The sequence below is a fragment of the Cnephaeus nilssonii genome, assembly GCF_951640355.1.
Source record: "Cnephaeus nilssonii genome assembly, chromosome: 12".
Taxonomy (NCBI): Eukaryota; Metazoa; Chordata; class Mammalia; order Chiroptera; family Vespertilionidae; genus Cnephaeus; species Cnephaeus nilssonii.
This window is the reverse complement of record NC_137083.1, coordinates 63320551-63346439: the sequence shown is the minus strand read 5'-3', so window position 1 is coordinate 63346439 and position 25889 is coordinate 63320551. Positions and strand designations below refer to the sequence as shown.

General features: G+C 43.3%; 1 protein-coding gene across 1 annotated transcript in view; it reads left to right on the top strand.

The window, feature by feature from the left end:
• The window catches only part of SND1 (staphylococcal nuclease and tudor domain containing 1), a 459312-nt gene that overhangs the window by 53890 nt on the left and 379533 nt on the right, over positions 1 to 25889 (top strand). The window contains exon 10 of the mRNA XM_079786100.1: positions 7154 to 7267. Coding sequence (XP_079642226.1) covers positions 7154 to 7267 — 114 coding nt within the window. The remainder of the gene's footprint in view (positions 1 to 7153; positions 7268 to 25889) is intronic.

Sequence of the window (25889 nt, the reverse complement as noted above, 5' to 3'; positions counted from 1 at the left end):
TTTTTTTTAGAGGTATTTAAGGAAGGAACCAAAGTAAATGTTTGAGCTTGCTTCAGTTTGTAATTCTTTGTTCCATTGTGAGGCCGTATAATAATTTATTTAAACAGTCTCCAGTAGGTTGATATTCATATAGTTTATCATTTTTCCATTATTTAGAAAATGGAATAAATCTCTGTGTAAAAGACACTTATTTCCTTAGGAATATTTTAGAGTATATTTGCCAAATAGCTCTTTAGAAATGTTAACAGCCCTAGCCAGTTTGGCTCGGTGGATAGAGCGTCAGCCTGTGGATTGAAGGGTCCCAGGTTCGATTCTAGTCAAGGGCACATGCCCGGGTTGCGGGCTCGATCCCCAGTGGTGTGCAGGAGGCAGTCAGTCAATGATTCTCTCTCATCATTGATGTTTCTATCTCTCTTTCCCTCTTCCTTCCTCTCTGAAATCAATAAAAATATATTTAAAAAAAAAAGAAATGTTAACAAGTGTATAACCCCCTCACCTCCTGAGGACACGCTGCCACTCCTCACCGCATTTGTATGTTCATTTCCTAATACGTTGTAGAACAGAGGTTGAACAACTTCTTAAAGGGTCACATAATAAATATTTTAGGTGTTATGGGCCATATAGTCTCTGTTGTAGCTACTCAGTGCTGCCACCGTAGCAAGAAAACAGCTATAGACATGTCATGTGTGAATGACTGTGCGTGGCTGTGTTCCAATAAAACTTTATTTATAACAGTAGGCAGTGGGCTGGATGGCCCTTGGACCATAGTTTGCCAATCCCTGTTATAGAACATGGGATAGCAGCAGTAAATGTAAAAGGAAAAAAATGATCTGCATTTCTTTTCATAACCTAGAGCCCAACTGTAGTTTTGTAGTCATTTTACCTGATTTAAAATGTCTGTTAATGCCAAGAAAACCTAAAAAGGTCCTGAGATGTCAGGGGCCTGCAAGAACATAGTCTGACAGTCCTACTTTTTGCTGAATTATTCTGCTTTGAGGTGACTGTAAGGCCTAAACAATTAGAGGTTCTCTCTTTAACAGTCACCTTATCTCCTAGGAATTAATTGCTTAGAGAACAGCGAAATAGCCTGAAAAGCCCAAGAAAGGTGACCTATGTACTCGTTAACTGAATGCCTTTGGGACACTATAGGTGATTTCTGGAACTGATGCAACACTGTAGGTCAGACTATTGACCAAGAGTCTCACTTCTGAGAAATTTGAAACTCAACCAAGTATTCTCTTGATATGTGTGGCCTACTGAAAGACTGGTTTCCATTCTCTGCTCAAGCAGCTTCCCTTCTTAAGGAAGGAAATGCAAGGGAGGGCTCTCCTTGTCTCTCCAGGTTAGCAGAGAAGCATGTTCACTTCACAGTGATTAGCTGAGCCTGCTTGAGACTTTTGTGCCTGTCGTGGCTTGCCAATTTCCTGCCTGCCTTCCCTGTGGCGTTTTAGCTGATCTGTGCTGTTTGTAGCCATATGGTCCCCTGAGCACGTGGCTTGGCTTCCCTGTCCCTTCTGCTGTATGCTTAGGCCTTGCAGATTTCACAGACCTGAATAACACAAGGGGGTGGGGGTGGAGGGGCAGCGGTGAGGAGTGGCAGCGTGTCCTCAGGAGGTGAGTCTTCTCACTCCCCTGCCTGGTGAGGGGCCTCTAGCTTGGTTCTCTTTACCAATTGATTACTTAAAATTACAGAGTCCTGGGAGCGGTACTTTGAGGGCAGTGGTTTCTGCTTTCAAGGAGCTTACCCTTTGGGGCTCTCACTGGGAGATTGCCCTAAGTAGTGAACTGTGTGGTATTGGTGGCCATGTCCCGTTTAGGAGGTGAAGTTATAAGCTATCCCTGGATGCGGTGGATTCTAGTACTTACTTGTTTTGGTCCTGATTATTTTTTGCTGCGTGTCCAGTCAGAGCTTTGAAAGGAATTCATTATTATGTCTCTCTAAGATGGTTCTTAAGCAGGGATACTTGTTAATATTTTTGACATTATCTAGACTTTTCCATTATATTCCCATTTGGTAATATGGAGAGAACAAAAAAATACTAGCTACTTCCTTGACTTTTTTGTCATAGGGCTTTTTGATGAAGTTGTGTTGATGATCTGGCTGGGAAGGTGGTCTCTGTTATGCCAAAAGAGATCAAGACTTGGTTTATACCACAAAAACAAAATGAAAAGCAGCTCTCAGATGAGATGTGCTCTTATTGTCAAACTGGAGAATAACTACAACCATGAAGTTAGAATCAATGCTAAAAAGATGATGCTAAATAATATACTTGAGTATTTTAATAACGTGAGTGTGCCTTCTTAAAAAAAAAAAAGACTTTGTTTATAGCTTAAGTTAGCAAACTGATTGCCGATAAGAAAAGAAAATGGTTGAATTAGAAAAGATTTGTAAAAAATATTTACCTGGCTTTTTAATTTGGGATTTTATTTTTTTGGAATAGTTTTAGATTTACAGAAAAAATGGGCAGATAGTACACAGAGTTCTGCATTACCCTAACCCCCTCCAATTCCCCCTACTATTATCTGACATGAGTATGGCACATAATTATAAGTGGTACACCAATATTATGTTATTTTCAACTGAAGTCCATGCCTGAGTCAGATTTCCTTAGATTTTCTCTAATGTCTGTTTTGTGTTTGAGCATCTCATCCAGGATAGCACACTGAATTTAGTTGTCATGTCTCATCAGGCTCCTCTTGGGCATGGCAGTTTCTCAGACTTTCTTTGCATTTGATGACCTTGGCAGTGAGGAGTCCTGGTCGGGTGTTTTGTAGGATGCCCTTCTGTGGGAATTTGTCTGATGTCTGGTTTCTTTGAAGTACTTGTTATAGTGTCCAGTCTGTTTAATCATGCTTAGGTGCCTAGAGGTATTTGCATCAGGAAATTGTGTGCTTAGTATTTATTTTGTCAAGGACAGAGGGTAGCAGCTGTACTCTTCTGGGGGATGAAGAAGGGACTATGTAGGACTCCAGGCCATTGCTATAATAGTTGTGGGGTATTCCTTATTTCACCCACGTTTGGTGTTGCTTCAGTAGCATTTACGGGATTAGCTCTGGGGAGAATAGACATAGCATACATGCCTTGGTACCAGGAGATGCAGCTGGATGTCATGATTTCAGAGTAGAAAGGGCATTCCCTGCTGGTGCCTATAGAAAGCCCTTTTTGGGCTGCTGGTCCTTTTATTCCTATCTGGTACTGATAATTTAGTTAGCTTTGGAAATACCAGTAGTTGTGTCTGGGGAGTTATTTTGAGTGTCTCTGTAGCTCAGGAGGCTATTGTAGGCTCTTTTTGTTCATTTTATATGCACTGCAGGGTTTTAAGAAGCTGAACAGCTCTTCACCACCCAGTGATCACTGTGGATGGGCTCTGCAGATGGGAGTGTGGCAGGAGGCCAGAGATGGGAATGGATGTCCCTTCCTTGCCCCTGACAGCACCCTGCACTTCCCTTGACTTGTGGCAGCCCTTAGCCTACAGCCGTCATTATTAAACCACTGCTTTTTCCATTTATGATTGGGCTTCAAGAAACGGTGGGGGATTCAGATTTGCATGTGGTTTGAGTCCGGTTAGTGACTTTTTCAGTGCAGATTTCTGCTCCTGTGCCTTAGGTTATCTCCTAGAGTGTGTGGTGTGGTGGTGGGAGTGTGGGTAGACTAAGTAGGAATCTGTAGCATGTGGAGAAAGTGAGTGATGTGGGCATATTTAGAATTATCCTGATGAAAAGCACGTAAGAAGCATCACTGTTATAAATATGCCCTGTCACGGTGCTGATGTGCAGGCTTTGGGTAGTAAGCCACTCTGCATTTACCTATTGCACAGTATGTGACCAGAGCCACTCTTTTATTGCCTCTTCCATGCCTCAGCTCTGGAGCTGCTTGTTCTCCGAACACTAATGACACCATTTACAGAGGAATAATAAGTCATAAATCCCCCTTAAATACACACACATGGACACACACATGCACTCCCCATTCACCCCTTCACCAGAAAGCCAAACCTCATTTAGCTGGCAGCGTCAGAATGTGCAGGTCTTGAAGAGGAGGTTTCTAATCAGGGAGATGCCGAGCAGAGAGAGTGTGCTGCTGAGGCCGGAAATTTACAGCTTCAGGAATTCATTCGCTGCTGCTGCTGCTGCTGCTAACGCAATACAGGGGGTGACGAGCACCAGTAACTTGTCATAGGAGCAGATCTTCACATTCTATGATCGGGGTGAAGATATGAACACTGTGATACTTTCCCTGGTTTTATTCCTCTCTGAGCATGACTAGGGAGTGGAGAATGTCTAGATATTTCTCATGTCTTAATTATAGGAATTTCTCAGTGTTTTTGGCAATTGACAATTTAATGAGTTAGTTTTGGTGTGAGGAATGTGTAGCTCTGTTCATCATTGAGATTTAGAAAGTGTGTGTTCATTTGAGATGCCTAATCATTACTCTATTATCCTTTAGGCAGTGGTCCTGTACTTTTGAGGGAGGAGCAGGATTGATTTGCTTTACTTAGCTATTTTGCTATTTTGCTATTTTGCTTGGTGTATGGCATTGTGGAACTTTTTCTTCTCTTTGGTTTGAAGGTGGGATCAGAGTGGCATGTATCTGGATACCTAACTCATGGAAAGTTCTTGACAACCGCATTATAATTTGTTTCCTTTCACCCAAATGTGGTATTTTAAAGGATAGAGAAATCATCTTTTGTTCTTTTGGTCAGTTCTCCAAGCTACTGGTGATATCTTTAGGGAATGATGGGCATTAATATCTAGATGTTAGTGGGAACAAGATGTGCTTTTTTTTTTTCTTTAAGATGCACTCTTTTTCATTTAGTTACTGAATCTGTATTTTTAGTTATGTCTTATGGACTATTTTTAAGCTTTCATGGACATGTTTTTGTGATTGGGCTGGCATAAGGGGCTCTTTGATTTGGAGGGTCCTATGCCCTTTGGTACCACCCATACCTAGGTAATCAACCCTGACCTTGATTTGGTCCTGGTGTGACCAAAGGCCATGGCTTTGATTACCCTTGGACCTCACCAAGTTTTTCTGACCAGGTGAGTTTTAGGTTCTGGCTGTTTGGTTTTGAGCAGTTAGCCTTTGTGATGATCAGATCTGTCATCAAGGCTATAGCAGCATGGCTGTGGTTATTTGAGACTGGCTTTTTGCTGCTTTCAGGGTTGCAAGTTAATCTTATGTATAACTGGTAGCCCATTGCAGGAAGATTCCTGCAATAGGGCTTCCTGTTGCGCTCTCCCCCGCCCCACCTGCTTGCCTCCCTTCTCTGCCGGACCCGCCTGCTTGCTTCTCTGCAGCTTTGCTCCCTTCTGCAGCGCTTGGCTTCTTCCTATGCTGTCTTGATATGCAAATTAACTGCCGTTTTGGTTGGGTTAATTTGCATACTCACCCTGATTGGCTTGTGGGCGTGGCTTGGTGTAGCGAAGGTGCGGTCAACTTGCATATTACTCTTTTATTAGGTAGGATGGGGAAGGAGGAAGGGAGTCAAATATATGGTAACAGAAGGAAACTAGACTTTGGGTGGTGAGCACACATTGAATATATACAGATGTTGCATTATAATGTACATTTGAAATTTACATAATGTTATTAACCATTGTTACCCAATAAATATAATTTTACAAATATATAATTTCCCACTCCCACCCCTTTCCTGCCCAATCTACTTAGGTATTTAGACTTTCATTACTTTTCCAGTCAATGATCTGGTTTTCTGCACACGATTTCTATTACCTATGGCCGTAAAACCACGGATGTCTCCATCCACCAGCCCTACTCAGTCTTCATGGATTTACAGCTCATTTCCAACTGTCATCTTTTTTTCATTCATTCTGTTTGATGGCACTTTCCTCCTGCTGTTTCCTCTTACGTATAATTTCTTGCTTGTTTTGTTTTTTGCTCTTTCTTCAGGTTGTCCTTAAATCACTCTTTTTGGTGTGTATGTGGCTGGTTCTTTGGCAAAAGGTAGAAGATAGCCATTTTGGAGGAGCCTGCCAGTAAATGGGTGTATTTGTTTTCAAAGATCTGACTAGTTAACAAGGGCTCTTTTATCCATAGCAAAGGAGAGTCTAGCTCTTTTTGTTCCATTTGGGAAGTTCTACCCTCAAAATACAGTGGTAGCTGACCCTGTAGTTTGTTCCGCTGTCGGTTAGATCCTGATGGGACCTGACTGAAGCCTAGAAGAGGTGGTTTTGATTCTGCAGATGAGGTGGATGGTGACCTGTTTTGTAATCAGTAGCTACCTTGTAGCAAAGTGTTGTTTGCAAAAAGGAAGAAACAGCCCTGTAACAACAGGCTCTGAGTATAATTGGGTGAATTATAGACTGCTGGCTGAATTATGGGTTTTACTTGAAACCTAGCCTGGTTTCAATGGAATTTTATTCTGTGCACATTAGTAGGGTATCCTGATAACCTCCACAGAGGAATATTTGTACTTTTGCCCTTCAAATAGTTATCCTTGTAAATTGTCTCAAACTGGAAGTTAATCATTTTCAGCTGAGAGTGGGGTCCAGTGGCACTGATTTGGGGTTCTAAGATGCCAATAGTAGTGCTCTGAAAAAGTGGCTTTTAGAGTAGCTGAAGTAATGTCTTAGCAATTTAATGTTTCTCCCTGTGAGATTAACAGCTTTTCCACGCTGAGATGTCAATTCTTTTTGCCCTTCACTTGTTTTTTGTTTTTCTACTCTCTGGGTATCCTACTTTTCTTCTTTCTCATCTAGTGCTGGTACCTTCTTCTAATCCAGCTCTTGCCTCTTTTCCTAGATTCACATCGAGATATAGGGATTGATTTTAGTTTAGATCCTGTTTCCAGGAAAATCTTCAGTAACATGTAGAGACTGGATTTCCAGTTTGTAAGCTTTGTAGTTAACCACATGTCTTGTTCAGAAAAAAAAGATAAAGAAGATTGACTATCTTTGTGAATGCTATAGACTCTGCTCTTGGAGAAATCATAATCAGGTCTTTGGGGCCTGGCAGTTGTAGCATAGTTTTTCCAACCTTGTTGCCTCATGATGGCTGACATTAGATCTGCCTCAATGACTACTGATCTCACTTTTCTCCCTGTGACTGGCGAAAGCCTTGTTCCGTAGCATGTGTGCTATGATTATCTGGGCCATTGAAGCAGGGTTAAACATTTTGCCTTCATGCCCACAGGTGATGCAGGTGCTGAATGCTGATGCCATTGTTGTGAAGCTGAACTCCGGTGACTACAAGACCATCCACCTGTCCAGCATCCGACCACCGAGGCTGGAGGGGGAGAACACACAGGTAAGAATAGGGAAGCAGTGCAGCTTCTCTTCAAAAACCAAACAGAAGGAGCTGGAGAATTAGTTAAATGTGATACATATTTCTGAGAGTTCCAGAGGACAATACTTTAAATCTCCAACGTATTTCATAATATTTGAAGCCTAGCTGTTATTGGGAAGACCTCAATTTGTCCTGATTCGTACTCACTGCTCTGCTTTATTATGGATGGGCACTGCTGGCATTCTTCCCTTGGGGGCTTGAGAGGAGTTCACGGTTGGGATATTTGAGGTGGTAGGTGTGTTTTATTAGTGAGATCTTGTTTCTCTGAGAATAAGGAGAGGAGAAGTTCTGCATCTGACATGTGTTGTAGTAAGTCCCATTTATGCTGTTCATTTTGATTAGATAGGCTCATTGGTTTTTGCTCTAGGAAGAAATGAATCTTGCTATATATATTCTCTACGGTCACCTACTCATCTTTTGCAAGTGGTAACTATAATTATCAGTTACACTGTTCGGTGTTATTTGTTGGATCTTCTGGCAGCATAGGTGCTTGCCTAACCAGTGTGGGTGATTTTGAGAAATTATGCTTAGGATAAAAACTATAAGAATTGGTAGTCTTCAGACAGTTTTGTTTTAAATTTTGAGGCCATTTTCTTTCCATCGTTAGAGTTATGAGAGGTTGGGAATAGGGATTGAGGTTGAATTTTTTTTTTTGTCTGCCTATGTGTTGTTGTTACAGATACCTTTACAACTCCTATTTTTTGCCCTTTAATAACTAAAGTATACAACTGTGTTGACTGGTCACAGAACTGGGTTCTCAGTGAGAGCCAGTGACACAGGCAAGTGTTTGGACAGTTTTTTTTTTTCTTTTTGGACAGTTTTCATAAATTAAACAGTGTGGCTGAAATTGTGCTCTCTACTTTTAAATTTTATCTAATTTGTAGTTCTAAGGACGTGAAATGTGCTTTTTTGTTGTTTTTCAGGTCCACATGATTTGGTACACTTAGAAGTTGAAATTCATGCCTTGTTTTCATTTGCATGAGAGTTTACAGACAGCCCATAAGAGTAAAATAAAAATATCATGATTGTCTTTTGAATCAGATTATGCATAAGAAACACATACAGGATGGGTTCTTTGAATGTCTGGCCAATCAGTTCATTCTCTTCCTTTTTCCCCCATGGAGGAGGCAATTTAATGCAGCAAACAGTATTGTGGTAACGTTGAGAATTTAAATGCATGAAAGCCTAGAAATGCCCAAATAAGTTTTTCTCAGTAACTGTAGCTCTGCTTCATTGCACAGAGTAAATAAATATCTCCAATTTGATCAGTATTGGGAGTAGTCCACAATTCTGCATCTGTGCCATGCAGTTGGAATTAAGGTTCCCACAGCAACCACAACTTTGAAGTTCTTAAACGTTAATTTTTGTGCCTGCATCATCAGCCAAATGCATTATGTTAATGTAGGCTATGTAGCTGAATTTTAAGCAGCTTTTAGGGGGGTTGGACTGTTATAGCTTAGGTAGGATGACAGCAGGTTTTCTGGAGTAAGAACTGAACTATTACTGAGGGGTTTTAGTTTTTCCAGGATCCTTTTGAACTCTTCAGGGTATAATTGGATAGATTTCCCCTAGCCTCAATGGACAATGAGAAGTTGTTGGAATATATGTACTAGTTTAGGCTTTAGAATTCTTTGTTTTTTTATCCCAAGGTAGGCTCTCTTCTCTCTCCTTTAATTTCACTCCTGAGAATCTTAGTCCATTTTCAGAAAGTTCTAAGTAAGGCTTAGCTCTTAAGAGTCTACAACATATGGCTTTTGATTGACATGAAGAATGATTTCCCTTCTTTGCTCATTAAATTCCTTTATAGGATTTTCGTGAGGGGTCATAGGGTCACAAAGAAATAAGTTAATGTAATGCACCTTGAGCACAATGGTGGAGGGTGCTGTGAAGAACCCAGTTGTGGATGCTAGGGAAGTCTTCTCAGGAGCAGCTAGTATATCTAAGTGTTCATGGAAGAAGAGAAATCAGCAGATTGGAGAAAGGGCACTCTAGACCAACACTGTCCGGTACCTATATAATGTAAGCTACAAATGCTAGCTGTATTTGTTAAGTTGTCTGGTAGATATAGGAAAAATTAATTTTAATGCATTTTATTTAATACTAGTGGCCCGGTGCACGAAGTTCGTGCCGGGTGCGGTTCCCTCAGCCCAGACTTCACCCTCTCCAATTGGGGACCCCTTGGAGCATGTCCGACTGCCAGTTTAGGCCCGATCCACAGTCAGACATCCCTCTCGCAATCTGGGACCGCTGGCTCCTAACTGCTCACCTGCCTGCCTGCCTGATCGCCCCTAACTGCCTCTGCCTGCCTGCCTGATTGCCCCTAACCCCTCTGCCTGCCTGCCTGATCACCCCTAACTGTCCTCCCCTGCCAACCTGATCTCGCCCCTTACTGCTCTCCCCTGCCGGCCTCATCTCACCCCTAACTGCCTCTACCTGCCTTATCGCCCCTAGCTGCTCTCCCCTGCCGGCCTCATCTCACCCCTAACTGCCTCTGCCTACTTGATCACCCCCAACTGTCCTCCCCTGCTGGCCTGATCTCGCCCCCAACGACCCTCCCCTGCTGGCCTCATCTCGCCCCCAATTGCCCTCCCCTGCCAGCCTGATCTTACCCCTAACTGTTCTCTCCTGCTGGCCTGATTGCCCCTAACTGCCTCTGCCCTGCGGCCTGATCACCCCTAACTGCCTCTGCCTTGGCCCCCACCACCATGGCTTTGTCCAGAAGGAAGTCAGATGTCCAGAAGATGGCTGGTTGACCCGGTCTAATTAGCATATTACCCTTTTATTAGTATAGATAGCCAAAACATTTTAACATTTAATGAATATAAAAAATAATGAGTACTTTACTTAATTTTTAAGTTTTTACTAAGTCTTTTTAAAAATATATACTAGGTATATATATGTTTTAATTGACTTCAGAGAGGAAGGGAGATAGAGAGATAGAAACATCAATGATGAGAGGGAATCATTGATTGGCTGCCTCCTGCACACCCCCTACTGGGGGGGATGGAGCCCGCAACCCGGGCATGTGCCCTTGGCTGGAATCGAACCTGGGACCCTTTAGTTCGCCGGCCAACGCTCTATCCACTGAGCCAAACCGTCTAGGGCTCCTAAGTCTTTTAAATCTTGTGTATATTTTACACTTGGAACACATCTCAATTTGTTTTAGTATATTTCTAGGGCTCAACAGCTACATGTGGATTGTGGCTATGGTAATAGACAACACAAGTTTATAAATTCAAATGAGTGGGTTCATCATCATTAGTAAATATTTACTGGGGCCCACTTTGCATCGGATATTATGCAGGGACTGCAGCCAGGGGGGTAAACCAAACCCTCATAGAACATTAAAATCTAGTCGGGGAAGAACACAAGTAATTTCACTTAGTTATGGAACAAAAGTTTAGAATTTATGAGAATGCAGAATGTGAAAGGGCTTCTTTAAGGAAATGTGCTTTGGAGTTAGCTAAGTAAAAAGCGGGGAGAAAACAATTTCTCACTGATCAGAATTGGGTATGATTGGGAATAGAGAATGGATGGTTATTGTGCATGGTTCATGAGTGGTATGATGCAAAATATAGGCAGGGCCAGATTGCTTGCCCTGTGAACATCTCAGGATACCCGTTAAGGGAGAGAGACTATGGGGCATATGATGAATTCCAAATAATTTAGTATGACTGGAATAGAGAGGATAGTTAATGCTAGAGAGTAGAGAAGTGGGCTTGGGAGTTAAGCAGGGGTCATGTGTTAAGCATGTGTACCACACTTTTGGATTTTGTTTTGAAGAATTTTAAACCGGGGAATTTAGATTTGAGTACTTCTGTGTTGGTGGCTTGCATTTACAAAATATGAGAGTAATTTGCATTTAGTATAAGAGATCATATTAGATGAAAACTGATCTGCAGCAAGGAGTTGTGGTGTTGCTTTTGGTAAACCTCTTTTGACCAAGGTCCTGTGGGTGAATGGTATGATAATTGAGAACTTGTGGATGTAGCTCAACCAGTCTCTTTTTATACTGGAGGATTTAGAGTTGCCTTTCTACTTAAAGAATTTCACAGAATTCATAATGGGTGGAAGATTCAGCTCTGTGCTTTTCTTAGAGTTAACATAGATTTATAATATTCCTGTAGGAATAAAAATCACCTGGAGATCCCAGTGAGGATATAATTATGTCTGTAATGACAAGGCTAGCAGGCATCCAACTCCTTGGGGTCTTTGGTTTATAGTATTCTTTACTGTATACCAACTGTTATACAAGGGGACACCAGTTGAGTACTCAAGATGTAGATATTGGGGCCAGAACTCTGTTAGCCCATATGGCACCTGTGTAACAAGTAAGAGAAGGTTGTCCTTCCTCCAGGCAGCCTCATATCAGGGCACATGGTTTGACAAACAAGGGAGGCTGAATTTCAGCTCCCATTTGCCCCTGTCCCCTTGGCCAGGTGCCCTTGAGCAAGGCACAAAGTGCCCAAGAATATGTGGCTATCCTAGTTAGAACAAGGCCAGTAGACTCTCCAGTGAGAGTGTTGAGGGTTTAGGAATTGGGGGGTGGTCTTGTAGTGGCAGAAACAGAGTGCTTGAGGATTATTTGGAGACTATGGATGGACCGTGGAGGGTGTTGAATAAAACACTCAGGAGATTACCTTCCATCTAATTTTTGGACACTTTCTGGAGGTCACTGGCTTTAAAATGGAGAAAAAGATACCCTGACAGCTTATGGTATTGGGGCTTGTTCTGAGCAGAGTGGGAGAAGGTGCAGATAAGGATCTGGAGGGGTAGGTAAGGAGGGCAAGTCTAGCTTCCTCAAGGGCCGGCAGATGGCGTGCAGAGTGACTCGCTTCCAGCTCCCAGATGATGACCCAATGGGGCTTGCCCTTCAAGTAAGGAAGGAGAGATTTCTTTGAATGTTTATCTTCCCCAAACCCTAAAGCCTCTAATAACATGTCATCAATTAATATAGATTTACTGAGACATCTATATATTGTGGGAATAGTAAGGCAAATTAGATTTTCCTTTTTTTTTTGTACAGAGACTAGTTCATTTCTTTTGAATTATACATAGAGGCAAGAAGGTTTTGCCCTAGGCTAACTGTATACACTACTACTTCCCTCTTTTGGTTACTTTCTAATTGCAGCCAGAGGAAGGGCTCTGGACAAAACAGCACGATCAAAGGAACTGTTTTCACCCTAGGCAATTGCTTTCCAATAGTACCCTGTATTTCATTATTCAGATTTTGGTTAGAATCTGATTTGTTGCTTCAAAGTATGACAGGAGTTAAAAGCAAGGGTGTGTAATGGTTTCCCCAGGAAGAGTACAATTGGATAGCTGCTGCTGCTGCTTCTGTGGCAGAGTGCTTTTAGATTACTCAGTGTGAATCCAGAGTTGACTCTTTAGAGATGTTAACTCCTTCAGGCGGAGAGCCATTTTGGATGCTGATGTGGGGTTCCTGTGGTACAGTCTACGTCGGGCCCGCGGGGGATTGGTTCTAGGGCCTGCTGTGGGTACCAAAGTCTGTAGATGCTCAAGTACCTTATGTAAAATGGTGTAGTGTTTGCATATAACCTAAACACACCCTCCCATTTACTTTAAATTATTTCTAGAGTATTTATAATACCTAATACAATGTAAACGCTTTGTAAATCAGTTGTTATGTTGTATTGTTTAGAGAATAATGGCCAGAACAAAAGTCTATACATGCTCAATACAAATGTAACCATTGTAGGCCTGACTACATAGTACATGTCAGCAAAAACATAACATTTTTCTTTTCCCAAATATTTAAAAAAAATATATTTTATTGATTTTTTTACAGAGAGGAAGGGAGAGGGATAGAGAGCTAGAAACATCAATGAGAGAGAAACATCGATCAGCTGCCTCCTGCACACCTCCTACTGGGGATGTGCCCACAACCAAGGTACATGCCCTTGACCGGAATCAAACCTGGGACCCTTCAGTCCGTAGGCCGATGCTCTATCCACTGAGCCAGACCTGTTAGGGCTTCCCAAATATTTTTGATTTGTGGTTGGTTGAACTCACTGTTACACAGGGCAGGCTGTATAGTTAATTTTATCCAGTTGTTTGCTACAAAGAAACAAGTGCTAAGTCTTGGAGAAAGGCTCTGGGTTTCTGAGTTACTACTGCCTTAAAGGAGATAACACATTGTGCAGTCTCAGGACTTCCTAGAGAGCAAGTGGCTTTGATGTGAAGCTGGAAAACGTAGTGCTCTGTTGCCCAGGGCTGCTGTGAGCTTTGTGTTACACTTGCAGTGTTAATGACAATGGAAATACATACCCTTGGCATCCGATCAAGGTGCTGACTTACTCCTCCATGAAGTCCACTCATGCAGTGCTATTGTAGTGGACCAGGATATAGGAGCTGAAATTTACCTTGAAAACAGGCACATCGTTTACTCAACCCCCAGGTGTTAAGTGTACAAAGTGTGCTTTCAGTTTTAGGTTTTTTCCCCTCAAACTCCTTTCCTTAGCTTCTCTCTCTCTCTCTCTCTCTCTCTCTCTCACACACACACACACACACACACACACACACACACATCCCAACCCTTACCTGCACCCCGACCTACACCCCTTCAGCTTGGACCTCTGGTAAGTATGGAAAAGTGGAGCCTCTCATCTAGCCTGTGCTTTCACCTTGTAGTCATTTTCATCACCCTTTCAGTCTCTTCCCTGTGAACTTGTTTACCACATACATGTTCTTTCACAGCAGGGTCTTTAAATATTCAGACCTGGGCACTAAAAGGTCAGTTTTATTAAAGCTGCAGTCTGCCTGATCTCCCAGTGCCCTTGCTGCCTTTGGATGGGGAAGCTGTTCCCAAGCCTCACCCCACTGGGTCTTCTACGTAGGCAGTTGATGGTAGACGGAGCTGCAGGAAGGCATATTATGAGTGATGCCCTGGGATTCTTAAGGGCTTTTTTTCAGAAGCAGAGCAGTTTCAGGTGCTAATAACTCCATTCGTTGCACAGGGCCCCAGGGTCCTTTGCCATTTAGACACGATTAAAAGCGGTTCTCAACCTATTCCCTCCAGTTTAGATTTCTGAAAGCAAGATGACTGGTCCCTCTGGACCCTAAGCAAATGATGCTGCCACTTAGATGCATACCAACAGAAAACTGTGGGGCTGCGGTTCCTTAAGTGAAGCGGGCGAACCAATAAGCCCACTGACTGTGATCTCCCACTTGTGACGGAGCATAAGGCAAATAGTGAATTAGAGAGGGACTCCAGCTTGGCATTAAGGACCTTGGAGAGAAGCAAAAGCTCTTTGAAATGGATATAGCATTTCACTGGTTTCCAATGGGGAGATTTGGGGACTGCAGCAGTGTGATCAAAAGACAGACGGAGAATATGCCAGAGCGCTGGCAGAGGCATTCTATACGCTTCAGATTTGTTTGATCTGGGCATTTCTGAGAAGAACACTTGAAACTGTCTTTGTTAGAGGACTGAAAAAAATTATGAGAGGACTGTGGGGTGTGTCTTAAGCTCATCTTTTAAAGATTTCAGGATGTAATTATATATATATATATATATATATATATATATATATCCTATCATTTGTAAAAAGATTCATGTGTAGGTACAACCTGCTTTTCGGCTGGAGAGGTCACTGGGGGCAGGCCTGAATCAAGGTGGAGGTAAAGACATTTGGTATTTGGGTAGATTGCCGAGTTCTTAAAATGTACATTCCATTGATCTTTATAGTGAATTATGACCTGGAAAATACAGCAAGAATCTATCCTATTTCCCTTTGATTTGCTTTCTTTTCCCTATTACAAATTATATTTTCTTTTGTTTCCTTTAGTTAATGCATTCCTTTTCCCATGATCTTGCCTGTTCCCTCTAAATAATTTTTGTGGGATTTTAGCATCTTCTAGTGGTTCTTGGTCATTAATCTTTCCCTGAACCATGTACATTTACCTCTTGCAATCTATCTCTTTTTCTCTCTCTTCTCTCTTCATTTAATCATCGCCTTTACACAGTTCTCTATTTTCAATTTATCTAAAACTTTCTGCTGCTGGTGTGTTCATATTTCTTGCCTCTTTTCAATCCTGTGAGCCACAGTAATTCTCTGTTGTTTCTTACGTTGACAGTAGCATCATATTTACTGTCCTGTGACCATTTAACATAGTTCTGTGCTCAGGTAACCCTTTTTCTCGCGCTGGTTCTTGAAAGTGCCTTTTGCCCCAAGATTTCCATGCACATAGTATTTCCCACCTCCTTATCAGCCTGTACTACTTATTAATGTCGGGGCCTGCTTTCCACTGTGAAGCCTAAACTACTCTGAGGGCTGGAATGGCATGGTTTTCTCAGCTTCATATACTTTCTTTTTCAGAATCTTGCAGAGTTCTATAAACACAGCAAGCATTTAATGTTTAAATCTAAATATCTGCTGAGGCTCAAGACCTAATCTATATATTGCTTTTGAGTGGCATTTTACTATCTCTCAATCTGTAGCTAATCTCCTTGACTGCTTCTGATAGATAGCAATTCCAACTTGAGCCAATGTGTCAACTTCCACTCCCATTTTCCTATTTCCTAATTGGATTACTTGTTCTGATGGCCAGGTCACAGGTGGCTTAGTTTTCTATAGACACTTCCTTTCCCCACTCCTGGTTTGTCTGGTTGCTGCCTTTGGGTTGACTAGCCCTGCCTCTCTGGGAGGTGGCTTTCCTAATGGTATTCCATTAGCATAGTGCAGAGTGGGTTCACTCTACAGAGGGGTTAATGTCAGGGTTTTGAGTGCTTTTGCAGATTGGTCCCCAATTGACATTCTTTTAACACCTCTACACTTAATTCAGGCTTTCCCAAATATTCTTCTTTCAGAGCAGTTTAGGTGTCTTGATTCATTGACGTTTTTAGGTGCATGTTTTCCCTGAGGGCTATATATTTTTTACTGTTGTCGACCTTGTTGGTTGTCAGATTATTTCTTTGCTTGGAACTAATTTTAAAATCAATTATAATGCTTTCCCTTCATCTTTCTCTCTTTATTTATGAGGTACTGATTGCAGAGCTAAATACACTGTGTTTAGATAAATTACCTTTTTTTTCATATTATTTATATTCAAAGCAAGTTTAGTGTAGTCCTCTAGTGCCTTGCACTTCTGCAGGCCATGCTATATGTTTCACCTCTTGGTGGACTAATTAGCTCTGTACTGGGAAAATTTTGTCCATTTCAAAATCCAGACATTTAAGTTGCTCATATCTCATAGCACTATGGATCTGGGGAATTATTTTTATTAGTAAGGTGTTTATAATTTTAGAAACTAACCCTCTAATCTTGCCGAGTGTGTGTGTATTGTGGTTACAGGGTAAACTTTAGACTGGATGATAGATTATGGATGAAGCAGCATCAGTTCATGTCACTGTTTTGGAAAAAGCTTTTCAGAACAGATTAGAGGGGAAGCTGAAGGACACAGATGCTTGCTTTTTCCCCCTAGCAAATGACAGGCCTGTTGCATAGGCATATTTTTGATACCACTTCATTTCAGCACTCCTTTGAAAATCTGCGGCCAGTTTATGGGTTGTTTGCATTAATCTCACCATCTACTATGCTGTCAGTCTGTTTTTGGCTGCAAATCCCTTTGCCTGATTCAGGGTTGTGTTTGTTCGTGGCCACCTAGGCATGTTGCTGTTTCCCAGGAGGATCTCTTCAGTTTAGCTCTGAAGGCCTTTGTATTCCAGACCTTTTTATCTCGCTTCGAGAAACCAGTTGATGTAGACTCCTTCATCCTTGTTTCACCATATTTGGCCCTTGGTGAGGCTATGCAGAAGCATCCCCATTATGTGCACATCTGCACCTTTTGTTCAGACAATGATCCCAGAATTTGGGTGCTTCTCTGTCCTGCTGATTCTGGATAAACCGCATAATGGGTGCCTGTAGTTTCTATTTCTCCCTTAAAATGCCTCCTCCTTTTCCCTACTCAGTTTGATTTTCTGGGTCAAGTAGATTTCTCATTTCTTCAAATCTGTTGCTAGGTCACTGCCCAGCACATAATTGATACTCATATGTTCATAGTATAATGTCTCATTCCATGCTCATTAGTGGGCTTTATACATTGTTCATCATTTGGGGAGGGGTAGGCAGAGTACACTGGCACTTGACTTTCTGTGTCTACCCCTCTGCCTCTCCCAGGACAGTTTTCCTTATTACTAGGGAAGGAAGGTTGTGCTCTTCTCTTTGGTAAGGCGGTCTGGAATGAGGAGGAAGCCACATTCTGATTCACATGGAGCTGCCTTTATCCAGCTGGAGGGGCTTGTTTTAGAAGCTATAGGTGGTTCTCTGCCAAGGCAAAAGCTGTAGGTGGATCTATGCCGAGGGGCTGCCATATGCTGCGTGCCCAGGGCGCCCTTTCCAGCCTGCCTGCTCCCTCAGCCCTGGCTGGAGGCTGGTCGCTGTGGGAGGGGGTGCAGCCTGTACTGTCCACCCTATTCTTACCAAACTCTGTTTCCTCTTTACCTCTCAGTGCAGCTGTTGGGAGCGAGCGCACTATGTTGTGCACGAGCGAGTTGGCAAACAGCTCCATTTGTTGATTTTGGCCATTGGGACGGCCAGGATCATTAGGCCAGTGTGTGCTTTAAGAGGAGGGAGATGTGACATCACTCAAAGCAGGCTTATTTTATTTATTTCTTCTAAGGGGAAAGAAGTTATCCCAGCCCTTTGCTGTTCCTTTCAGTGTGTATTAAACGAACAGCTCAGCATTTTCCTCAGGAAAACGTCCAGGTTCCGCCCTGCGATTTGAACCAGGCTCTGTCTCATCTTCACAGATTGCTCGGTGGACCCGCCTCCTCGCTTTTAAAGTTTTTGGGCTTCACCCCTCCTTCCCTCACCCCCTCCCAATCCTCTTCTCTCGGAGGAGTGAATGGTTCTTTCAGTCTAGACATTCCTGTTTGCATAACAAGTTATAGTTATTCTGGAGATGTTTGGGCGCAGTAATATCCGAGTTCAGGGCAATGTACGCTTTTCAACTGAAAAGCCATTAAGCCGCTTCAGTTTGTAACAGCATTTGGGCCAATTGGTATTATTATATATCCATAAAGTAGAGAGAATAGTCATTGGGGCGCTAGTAGAGATAGATCTCCATCCTGAAAGATACAGATTAGTTCCAGGGTTCCTGAGGTAGTTGATGGAACCTGACAAACTGAAAATTCAGTGTTACAAAGTCCTACAGCCTTTCGTCTCTCACCATCACCACCCAGCAAGAAATGAATTCCAAGGGCAGAAGCTGTGAGTGTTTAATAACTTTGTCTTGTCTGTCTGTCTAGGTACGTAATCAAATGTGCTCAAGTGAGAACATGCTCTCTCCTTGCTCTTGTGCCACCCCAGAGCTGGCAGCTTTGGACACTTGTCGCCTGACTGTTCCTTTCCCCCAAGCGCATTATCTTCCCCACCTCGGGGTTCTCAGAAGTTTTAATACAAGTTGGTGCCTGTTCTTTGGTTTGCTTTTGTGTTTTGACTTGGGAATATTTCTGGAAGTATCTGAGTGGTAAGAGTATAGATTTCTGCTCCCGTGACTTTAGTTTTCATTTGGGTTTCTTTCAGTTACTCTCCCACACCCTCTGTGGTTTCTCCCATTTCCTCCTACTACCCTCCCTCCTGCTGTGGTTCATTGAAATGATGAGGTCACTCCTGGCCCACACAGTTTGGCCATTCCCTCACTTGTTACTGCAGACCTTGCAACAGAACTTGTGGCTGTCCCTTATGTCCCCTTCATCTTGAGTGTTGCTCTTAAATTTTCTGTGTTATGTGTTAAGATGCTACATGAGTCCACAAATAAAATGTTTAGCATTGTTGAAGTTTACTGTTGCCTTTTAGCTGTCTTGCTTTGGGTTCAGCCAGAAGGTGTGGCATCATTTGACCTGAATTTACTACTTATAACATTGTCAACAACCAAACTTGCTTATTCTAGTTTTCTTGGATATCCACATTTAAACTGCTTTTTAAATGCAATTTCATGTTCTAGAAAACTACGTTTGCACAATTTAAGCCTTGTCAGTATCCTTCTACTCCCAGAATTCTCATAAATTGATATTTTAATTGGTCAAATCTCTAAATCTATAGCTGATTTGAAGAGGGCATATCTCTGATTCCAGTAGAGTCTTTGTCTTTCTTTAATCAGGTGCTTGAGCCTGTGCAGTGTGCTTGTGTGGGGGTTGAGGAAAAAGTGGGAATTTATAATCAAGGAGCAGGGTGGAATTAGAGATGGTAGAGGATGAGGAACCAGTAAGATATCAAGGATGATGAGAAACTGGAGGTGGGGGATTCTGACTAAACTGACTTAGCAGGATTCTTTCTTTTCTTTTCTTTTTTTAAATATTTTATTGATTTTCTTTACAGAGAGGAAGGGAGAGAGAAAGAGAGTTAGAAACATCGATGAGAGAGAAACATCAATCAGCTGCCTCCTGCACACCTCCCACCGGGGATGTGCCCGCAACCAAGGTACATGCCCTTGACCGGAATCGAACCCGGGACCCTTTACTCCGCAGGCTGATGCTCTATTCACTGAGCCAAACCAGTCAGGGCTGACTTAGCAGGATTCTTGCTCAACTGGATAAGGCAGGGATGAAGTTGGTACCCAAACTCAGGACCTAGTTAAAAAGAGAGTTCAGAGGAACCTGAGTTGAGCAGAGAATCTTTGTCATTTGTGATGTCAGATTTTAACCATGGTGTTTGTAATTAGTTGTAGAAGGTTTCAAAACTCCAGTTTTTTAGAGGCTGTAAGATTCACTTATGTGGTGCCTGTGGGACAGTTGCAGCTTCAAGATGCTTTTCCCAGTTTCTTTGTTGTTCCCTCTTTCATTACCATCTTTGCCCCTTTCCCACTCTTGTCCCCCTTCCTACTATGGTCCTCATTATTACTGTCTTTGGTGGTGGTCAGGATGAATAAGAGGATGTGAACAGTAACAAGATAGGCATATTTTCCTTTTTTCCCTTTTACCTTAAGTCCACATTGACTTATGTTTTTTCTGCCCAATTGAGCCCCCTGCCATGGCTAATTCAGGGTTGTAAAGCCCCTAGCATAGCAGGACACTTGAGGACATAAAATCTAAGGAAGCAGTTTTTGACTTTGCCATCCTCATCCTTGTGTATCTGATACCACCATGGTGATACTGAAGTGACGGAGTTCAGAAGCTTGGGAGCAGGGACCCTTTGGTATTTCTGAATGCTATTTGACTTTGGTACATCTCCCTTCTACCTCTGTCCCCTTCTCTGCTAGGAAAATGCTCAGATATAAAGGTATATGCCCTGTTGGCTCTCACCATGAAAACCAGGTGAGAGTTTTTCCCCTAGAGAAGAAGCCAGGTCAGGTTTTTTTTACAGTGCAGTTTAAAAGTTACTTGCGATAGAATCTCTGGTTAGAGCCTGGACTGTTCATTTTTCACTATTTCAAGGTGATTCTTTTGCACTGCAGCTTGAGAACCACTGTTCTAGGATTTTGCTTCTAGCAATGGAGAAGTGGGGCTTTGCTAAGGCTGTTGGTCCATGATTTTGGTCTTTGACAACACCACTTTTCTTTATTATAAATATATTTTTATTGATTATAGAGAGGAAGGGAAAAGGACAGAGAGATAGAAACATCACTGATGAGAGAGAATCCCAGGCATGTGCCCTGACCGGGGATCGAACTGTGACCTCCTGGTTCATAGGTCGACGTTCAACCACTGAGCCCTGCTGGCCAGGAACCACTTTTCTTTCTTGAGCCAGACTTAGACACAGGAATATCTCTGCTGCTTCCATATGAGCTTTCTGTTTCCTGTATGAGCTTTTTTTCTCCCCCCAGCTCTTTGAACCAACTGCTAACCAGAGATATTCCTTCTTAGCTTAGAACATCTCCCTAGGATTCTAGTAAAAGGAGAAAGGAGAGGAAATTTATCTTTTATCTGCTTTAGAGAATAGGGTCTCTAGGGGAACAGTGGAATTTGAGGGGGGGGGTTATAACATACTATTTATGTTTAGTTTAGTTTAGGTGGAGCCTGAGAACAGTTTCAGGGTGAATTTCACTTTATAATAAAAAGTGAAAAGGTTTATGAAGTAGTGCCTTGTTAGATCTAGGTTCACACCTCATGTGCCATTATATTAACTGAACTTGGTAAGGCAGAGAAAAGGGTGCAGGATAAAGAATCTGCTTGCCTTCGGCTTGTGCAAGCAGCCTCGAATGGTTGGAAAAAAATATAGGAGCTTCTGGCATATACAGAGGAGTCAGGAGCCTGGTCACAGTTCAGGATACAGCACAGCAAAAATGCTAAAGTGACTTCTGAGTCGTGGCAGGCCCACAAAAGAACATTGTGTAGGTTTAATGTTGGGTGACAGCTCTGTATAAAGACTGATGATGAGGAAAGCTTGTCCATTTTTAAGGCCTTATCAGCTGAGCTGCTTTTTAGGGCTCAGCTCTGAGCTTAAATTTATAGGCTGGTTAACTGATTTATGCAAATACACTCACAAAGATGGGATCTAAAAGTCCGTTTGTGGATTTATTAATCTTACTAGAGGCCCAGTGCATGATTGAATCATGCACGTGTAGGGTCCCCTACATGCTTTCGCTTTTCGCGGTGGAGCTGGGTGCCTGGTGCCTGAGCGGACAGGCACCCAGCTCCCACACTTTTGATGGTCTGCGGCCGCTGAGGGGGGCTACCCTGCTGTTGAGAGGCGCAGGGGGCGGGAGTCCCGCCCCCTGCGCCTCTCAACGGCCGCTGAGGGGTGCTGCCGCAGACACCTGCCTACCCTGCCGTTGAGAGGCGCAGCTGGGTGTCCGCGGAAGGCCCCCTCAGAGGCCGTGGATCTGGCCGTTTAGAGGCACAGGGGGCGGGAGTCCCGCCCCCTGTGCCTCTCAACAGCAGGGTAGCCCCCCTCAGTGGCAGCGGATCCGTGCCTCTCAATGGCCGGATAGGCCACCCCGAGTCCCGCCCCCCAGCCTCCCGCCGCCCAATCATGGGCGTAGCGGAGTGATGATAATTTACATGTTACTCTATTATTAGATAGGACTAGAGGCCCGGTGCACGAAATTCGTGCACGGAAGGGGGTTGTCCCTTAGCCCAGCCTGTACCCTCTCCAATCTGGGACCCCTCGAGGGATGTCCGACTGCCTGTTGAGGCCCGATCCCAGGGATCAGGCCTCAACAGGCAGTTGGACATCCCTCTCACAATCCAGGACTGCTGGCTCCCAACTGCTTGCCTTCCTGCCTTCCTGATTGCCCCTAACCGCTTCTGCCTGCCAGCCTGATCACCCCCTAACCACTATGGTGCCAGCCTGTTTGCCCCCAACTTCCCTCCTCTGCCAGCCTGGTTACCCCTAACTTCCGTCTCCTGCAGGGCTGACCACCTCCAACTGCCCTCCCTTGCAGGCCTGGTGCCTCCCAACTGCCCTCTCCTGCTGGCCATCTTGTGGTGTCCATCTTGTGTCCACATGGGGGCAGGATCTTTGACCACATGGGGGCAGCTATATTGTGTGTTGCAGTGATGATCAATCTGCATATTACTCTTTTATTAGATAGGATAGAGGCCTGGTACAGGGGTGGGGGTCAGCTGGTTTGCCCTGAAGGGCGTCCCGGATCAGGTGGGGGTTCCCTTGGGGTGTGGGGCGGCCTGAGCGAGGGGCCTGTGGTGGTTTGCAGGCTGGCCACGCCCCCTGGCAACGCAAGCAGAGGCCCTGGTATCTGGAATTTATTTTCCTTCTACAATTGAAACTTTGTAGCCTGGAGCAGAGCCAAGCCTGGGTCTCCCTCTGAGGCCAGCAGCCATTTGTGTTGGGGTTATAGTTGAAACTTTGTTGCCTTAAGCGGGTGGGCCTGGCCAGGGTGTGCGGAAAGATTTGCTTCCCCTGTTGCCGGCGGCAACCCTGGCCTGCTCTCTCAAGCTCCATTCTGCCGCCATTTGTTTGAATTTGTTTACCTTCTATAATTGAAACTTTGTAGCTTGAGTGGAGGCTTAGGCCTGGCAAGGGCAGGTGGAAACCTTGGCTTCCTCTGTTACCTAGGAAACCTTGCTCTCTGTGGCTGTAACCATCTTGGTTTGGGTTAATTTGCATACTCGCTCTGATTGGGTGGTGGGCGTGGCTTGTGGGCGTGGCTTGTGGGCGTGTCGGAGGTATGGTCAATTTGCATATTTGTCTATTATTAGATAGGATGAGGTGAGTCCAACTGCCAAACAGACCAGAATGTTCTGAGGGGCAATCTCTTTCTTGTGGAGGAAGCTGGCGTATTATTTACAGGTTCATAGTAAAGGAGGTTGCTGGATACCGAGGGAGGCTTCCTGGCCCTGGATGCCTGTGTGGCTCAGGTAGAGTGTGAGGTACTGGACATGTGCCCTCTCTACCCCCTTCCTGTTAGATAGATGAGGAAATGGAGGCGTGGGAAGATTGGGTAACTTGCTCAAGGCTCCTTTTTTGCTTAGTGGAGGAACCAGGATCAAAACTGAGATTGTTTTACTTGTCTCCAAATGTGCCACATGGACTGCCATCTGAGCTGAGCGGGCTGTTAACTGTCCCCCTTACACATAGTTGGGTGGACTTCTTCAAGCTCCTGTTTTTCAGAATTTCTGCCATCTACCAGAAGCTGCAGCTGGTTGTCTTTGTTATGGTAACACAGCTTTCTTTTTCCAGTGTATTTTTGCAAATTAAAGTATTTCCTGCAGCCATTTTGGAGGCACCATCTGTAATAATAAAAGTGTAACATGCTAATTAGACCGGACAGCTGAACGACTTTCCAGGCGTCATTCCAGAGAAGCTGCCGTAGTGGGGGGCCGAGGCAGAGGCAGTTAGGGGCGAGGCAGGCAGGCAGGTGAGTGGTTAGGGGTGATCAGGCAGGCAGGTAGAATGGTTAGGGGTGATCAGGCAGGCGAGCAGTTAGGAGCCAGTGGTCCCGTATTACAAGAGGGATGTCCAACTACAGGTTTAAGCCCGACCCCTCCCCCCCCCTGCACAAATTTCATGCACCAGGCCTCTAGTAATTTATATTAAGAGGGATTTTAATTTATGTTTCTAATGGTGGCTTAACATCAGAAAAGTAGGTGAACTGTTTCTCCTAATAGTCTTGTCTCCTGTATCAAGTTTTCCTGCCAATAACCTCACTGTTTAGAACAGTCAGACCAATTCTTTGAATATACCAGGGGTCCTCAAACTTTTTAAACGGGGCCAGTTCACTGTCCCTCAGACCATTGGAGGGCCGGACTATAGTTTAAAAAAAACTATGAACAAATTCCTATGCACACTGCACATATCTTATTTTGAAGAAAGAAAACAAAACGGCAAAAACACCCACATGTGGCCCGCGGGCCGTAGTTTGAGGATGCCTGGAATATACAGTAGTCTCTCTCCCCAATTCCTTTTAAATTTTTATTTAAGTATAGTTAGTATACATTATTATACCTAGGTTCAGATATATGAAATTCTTTATTTTTAATAAAGAGTCTCAATACTAGTCATATTTGCACAGTCTCTAAGCCCTGTGAGCATCTGCTTCGAGGCACTTCATTATCACTTTAATTTTCATTATTTTCATACATTGACCCCATTAGGTATATGTCTTAGACTTATGGTTTCATCTTCACATACATTCTCTACCCTAGACACTTTTATCTTATAATTAATGAAACATTCATTTTATAAATTTTGGAAAATTTAAAGAAAAGAGGCAACGTCACCACTGTTAATATCATCGCATGGTCTTCACTGCCTCTCTGTGTTCATGTTTTATAACTGAGCATTGCCCTTGGCTTTTAAATAATTTTATAGAATATGATTTTTAACAGTTGTGCAATTATTAAGAATGTAGACATACCATAATTTATTTAATAAGTTTCTAGTGAGTTTTGTATATATAAATTATTTCCAATTTTTATTATTAGACCTTCATTTTCAAAAGAGAAAATGAGCTTTGAAGTAGGAAGTACGAAAAGCTCCATTCAGATCTGAGATAGCTCTTGGGCAGTGCTGGAGTTCAGTGTAAGAAGTTCTTACCACAGATCCATGTTCCCCGAGGGGCTGATATTTAGACCCGCTGGCAGCACTCTCTCTAATCACCTAATTCCTTATCTATTTGTGTTATTTAGAAGCAGGCTGTGATCCAGGCCCTCTGTGTTTTGTTGCCAGGATGGCTCCCTCCCCCCAGCAGCTGAACTTGCTGCTTCTGAAATAAAGGGCAGGGTAGAAGGTAAATCTTCTCCCTCCCGGGGACCACTGCTCTTTTCTGTAGCCCTGGCTGGGACATGATGGGACACTTTAATGGGAACACAAAGGCTCTGGTGGCAGCCTTGTGAGTGCACCCTGCAGTATTTATTTGTTTCGTCTCATGTGTTGCTCTGTCAGTGACTTCCACAGTGCCATGCACTTGTATTGGCACAGTTACATTGCATCCTATTGTGATAAAAATAATTCCTCCAAGTTAGTGTATATAAAGCGGTTATACTTACTTAAAGTACAATAGCATTGGTGACCAACTGATGTTAGAATCACTATTGCTAATTTGAAGGAATATACTATGCCCCCATCTTGAGGAGGTTGGCAAGAAATGCGACCAATGCAAGTTCTCCACAGCTGTCTGTCCCTCTGTGTGTGTTATCCGAGCACTGGCAACATAGTCTTGG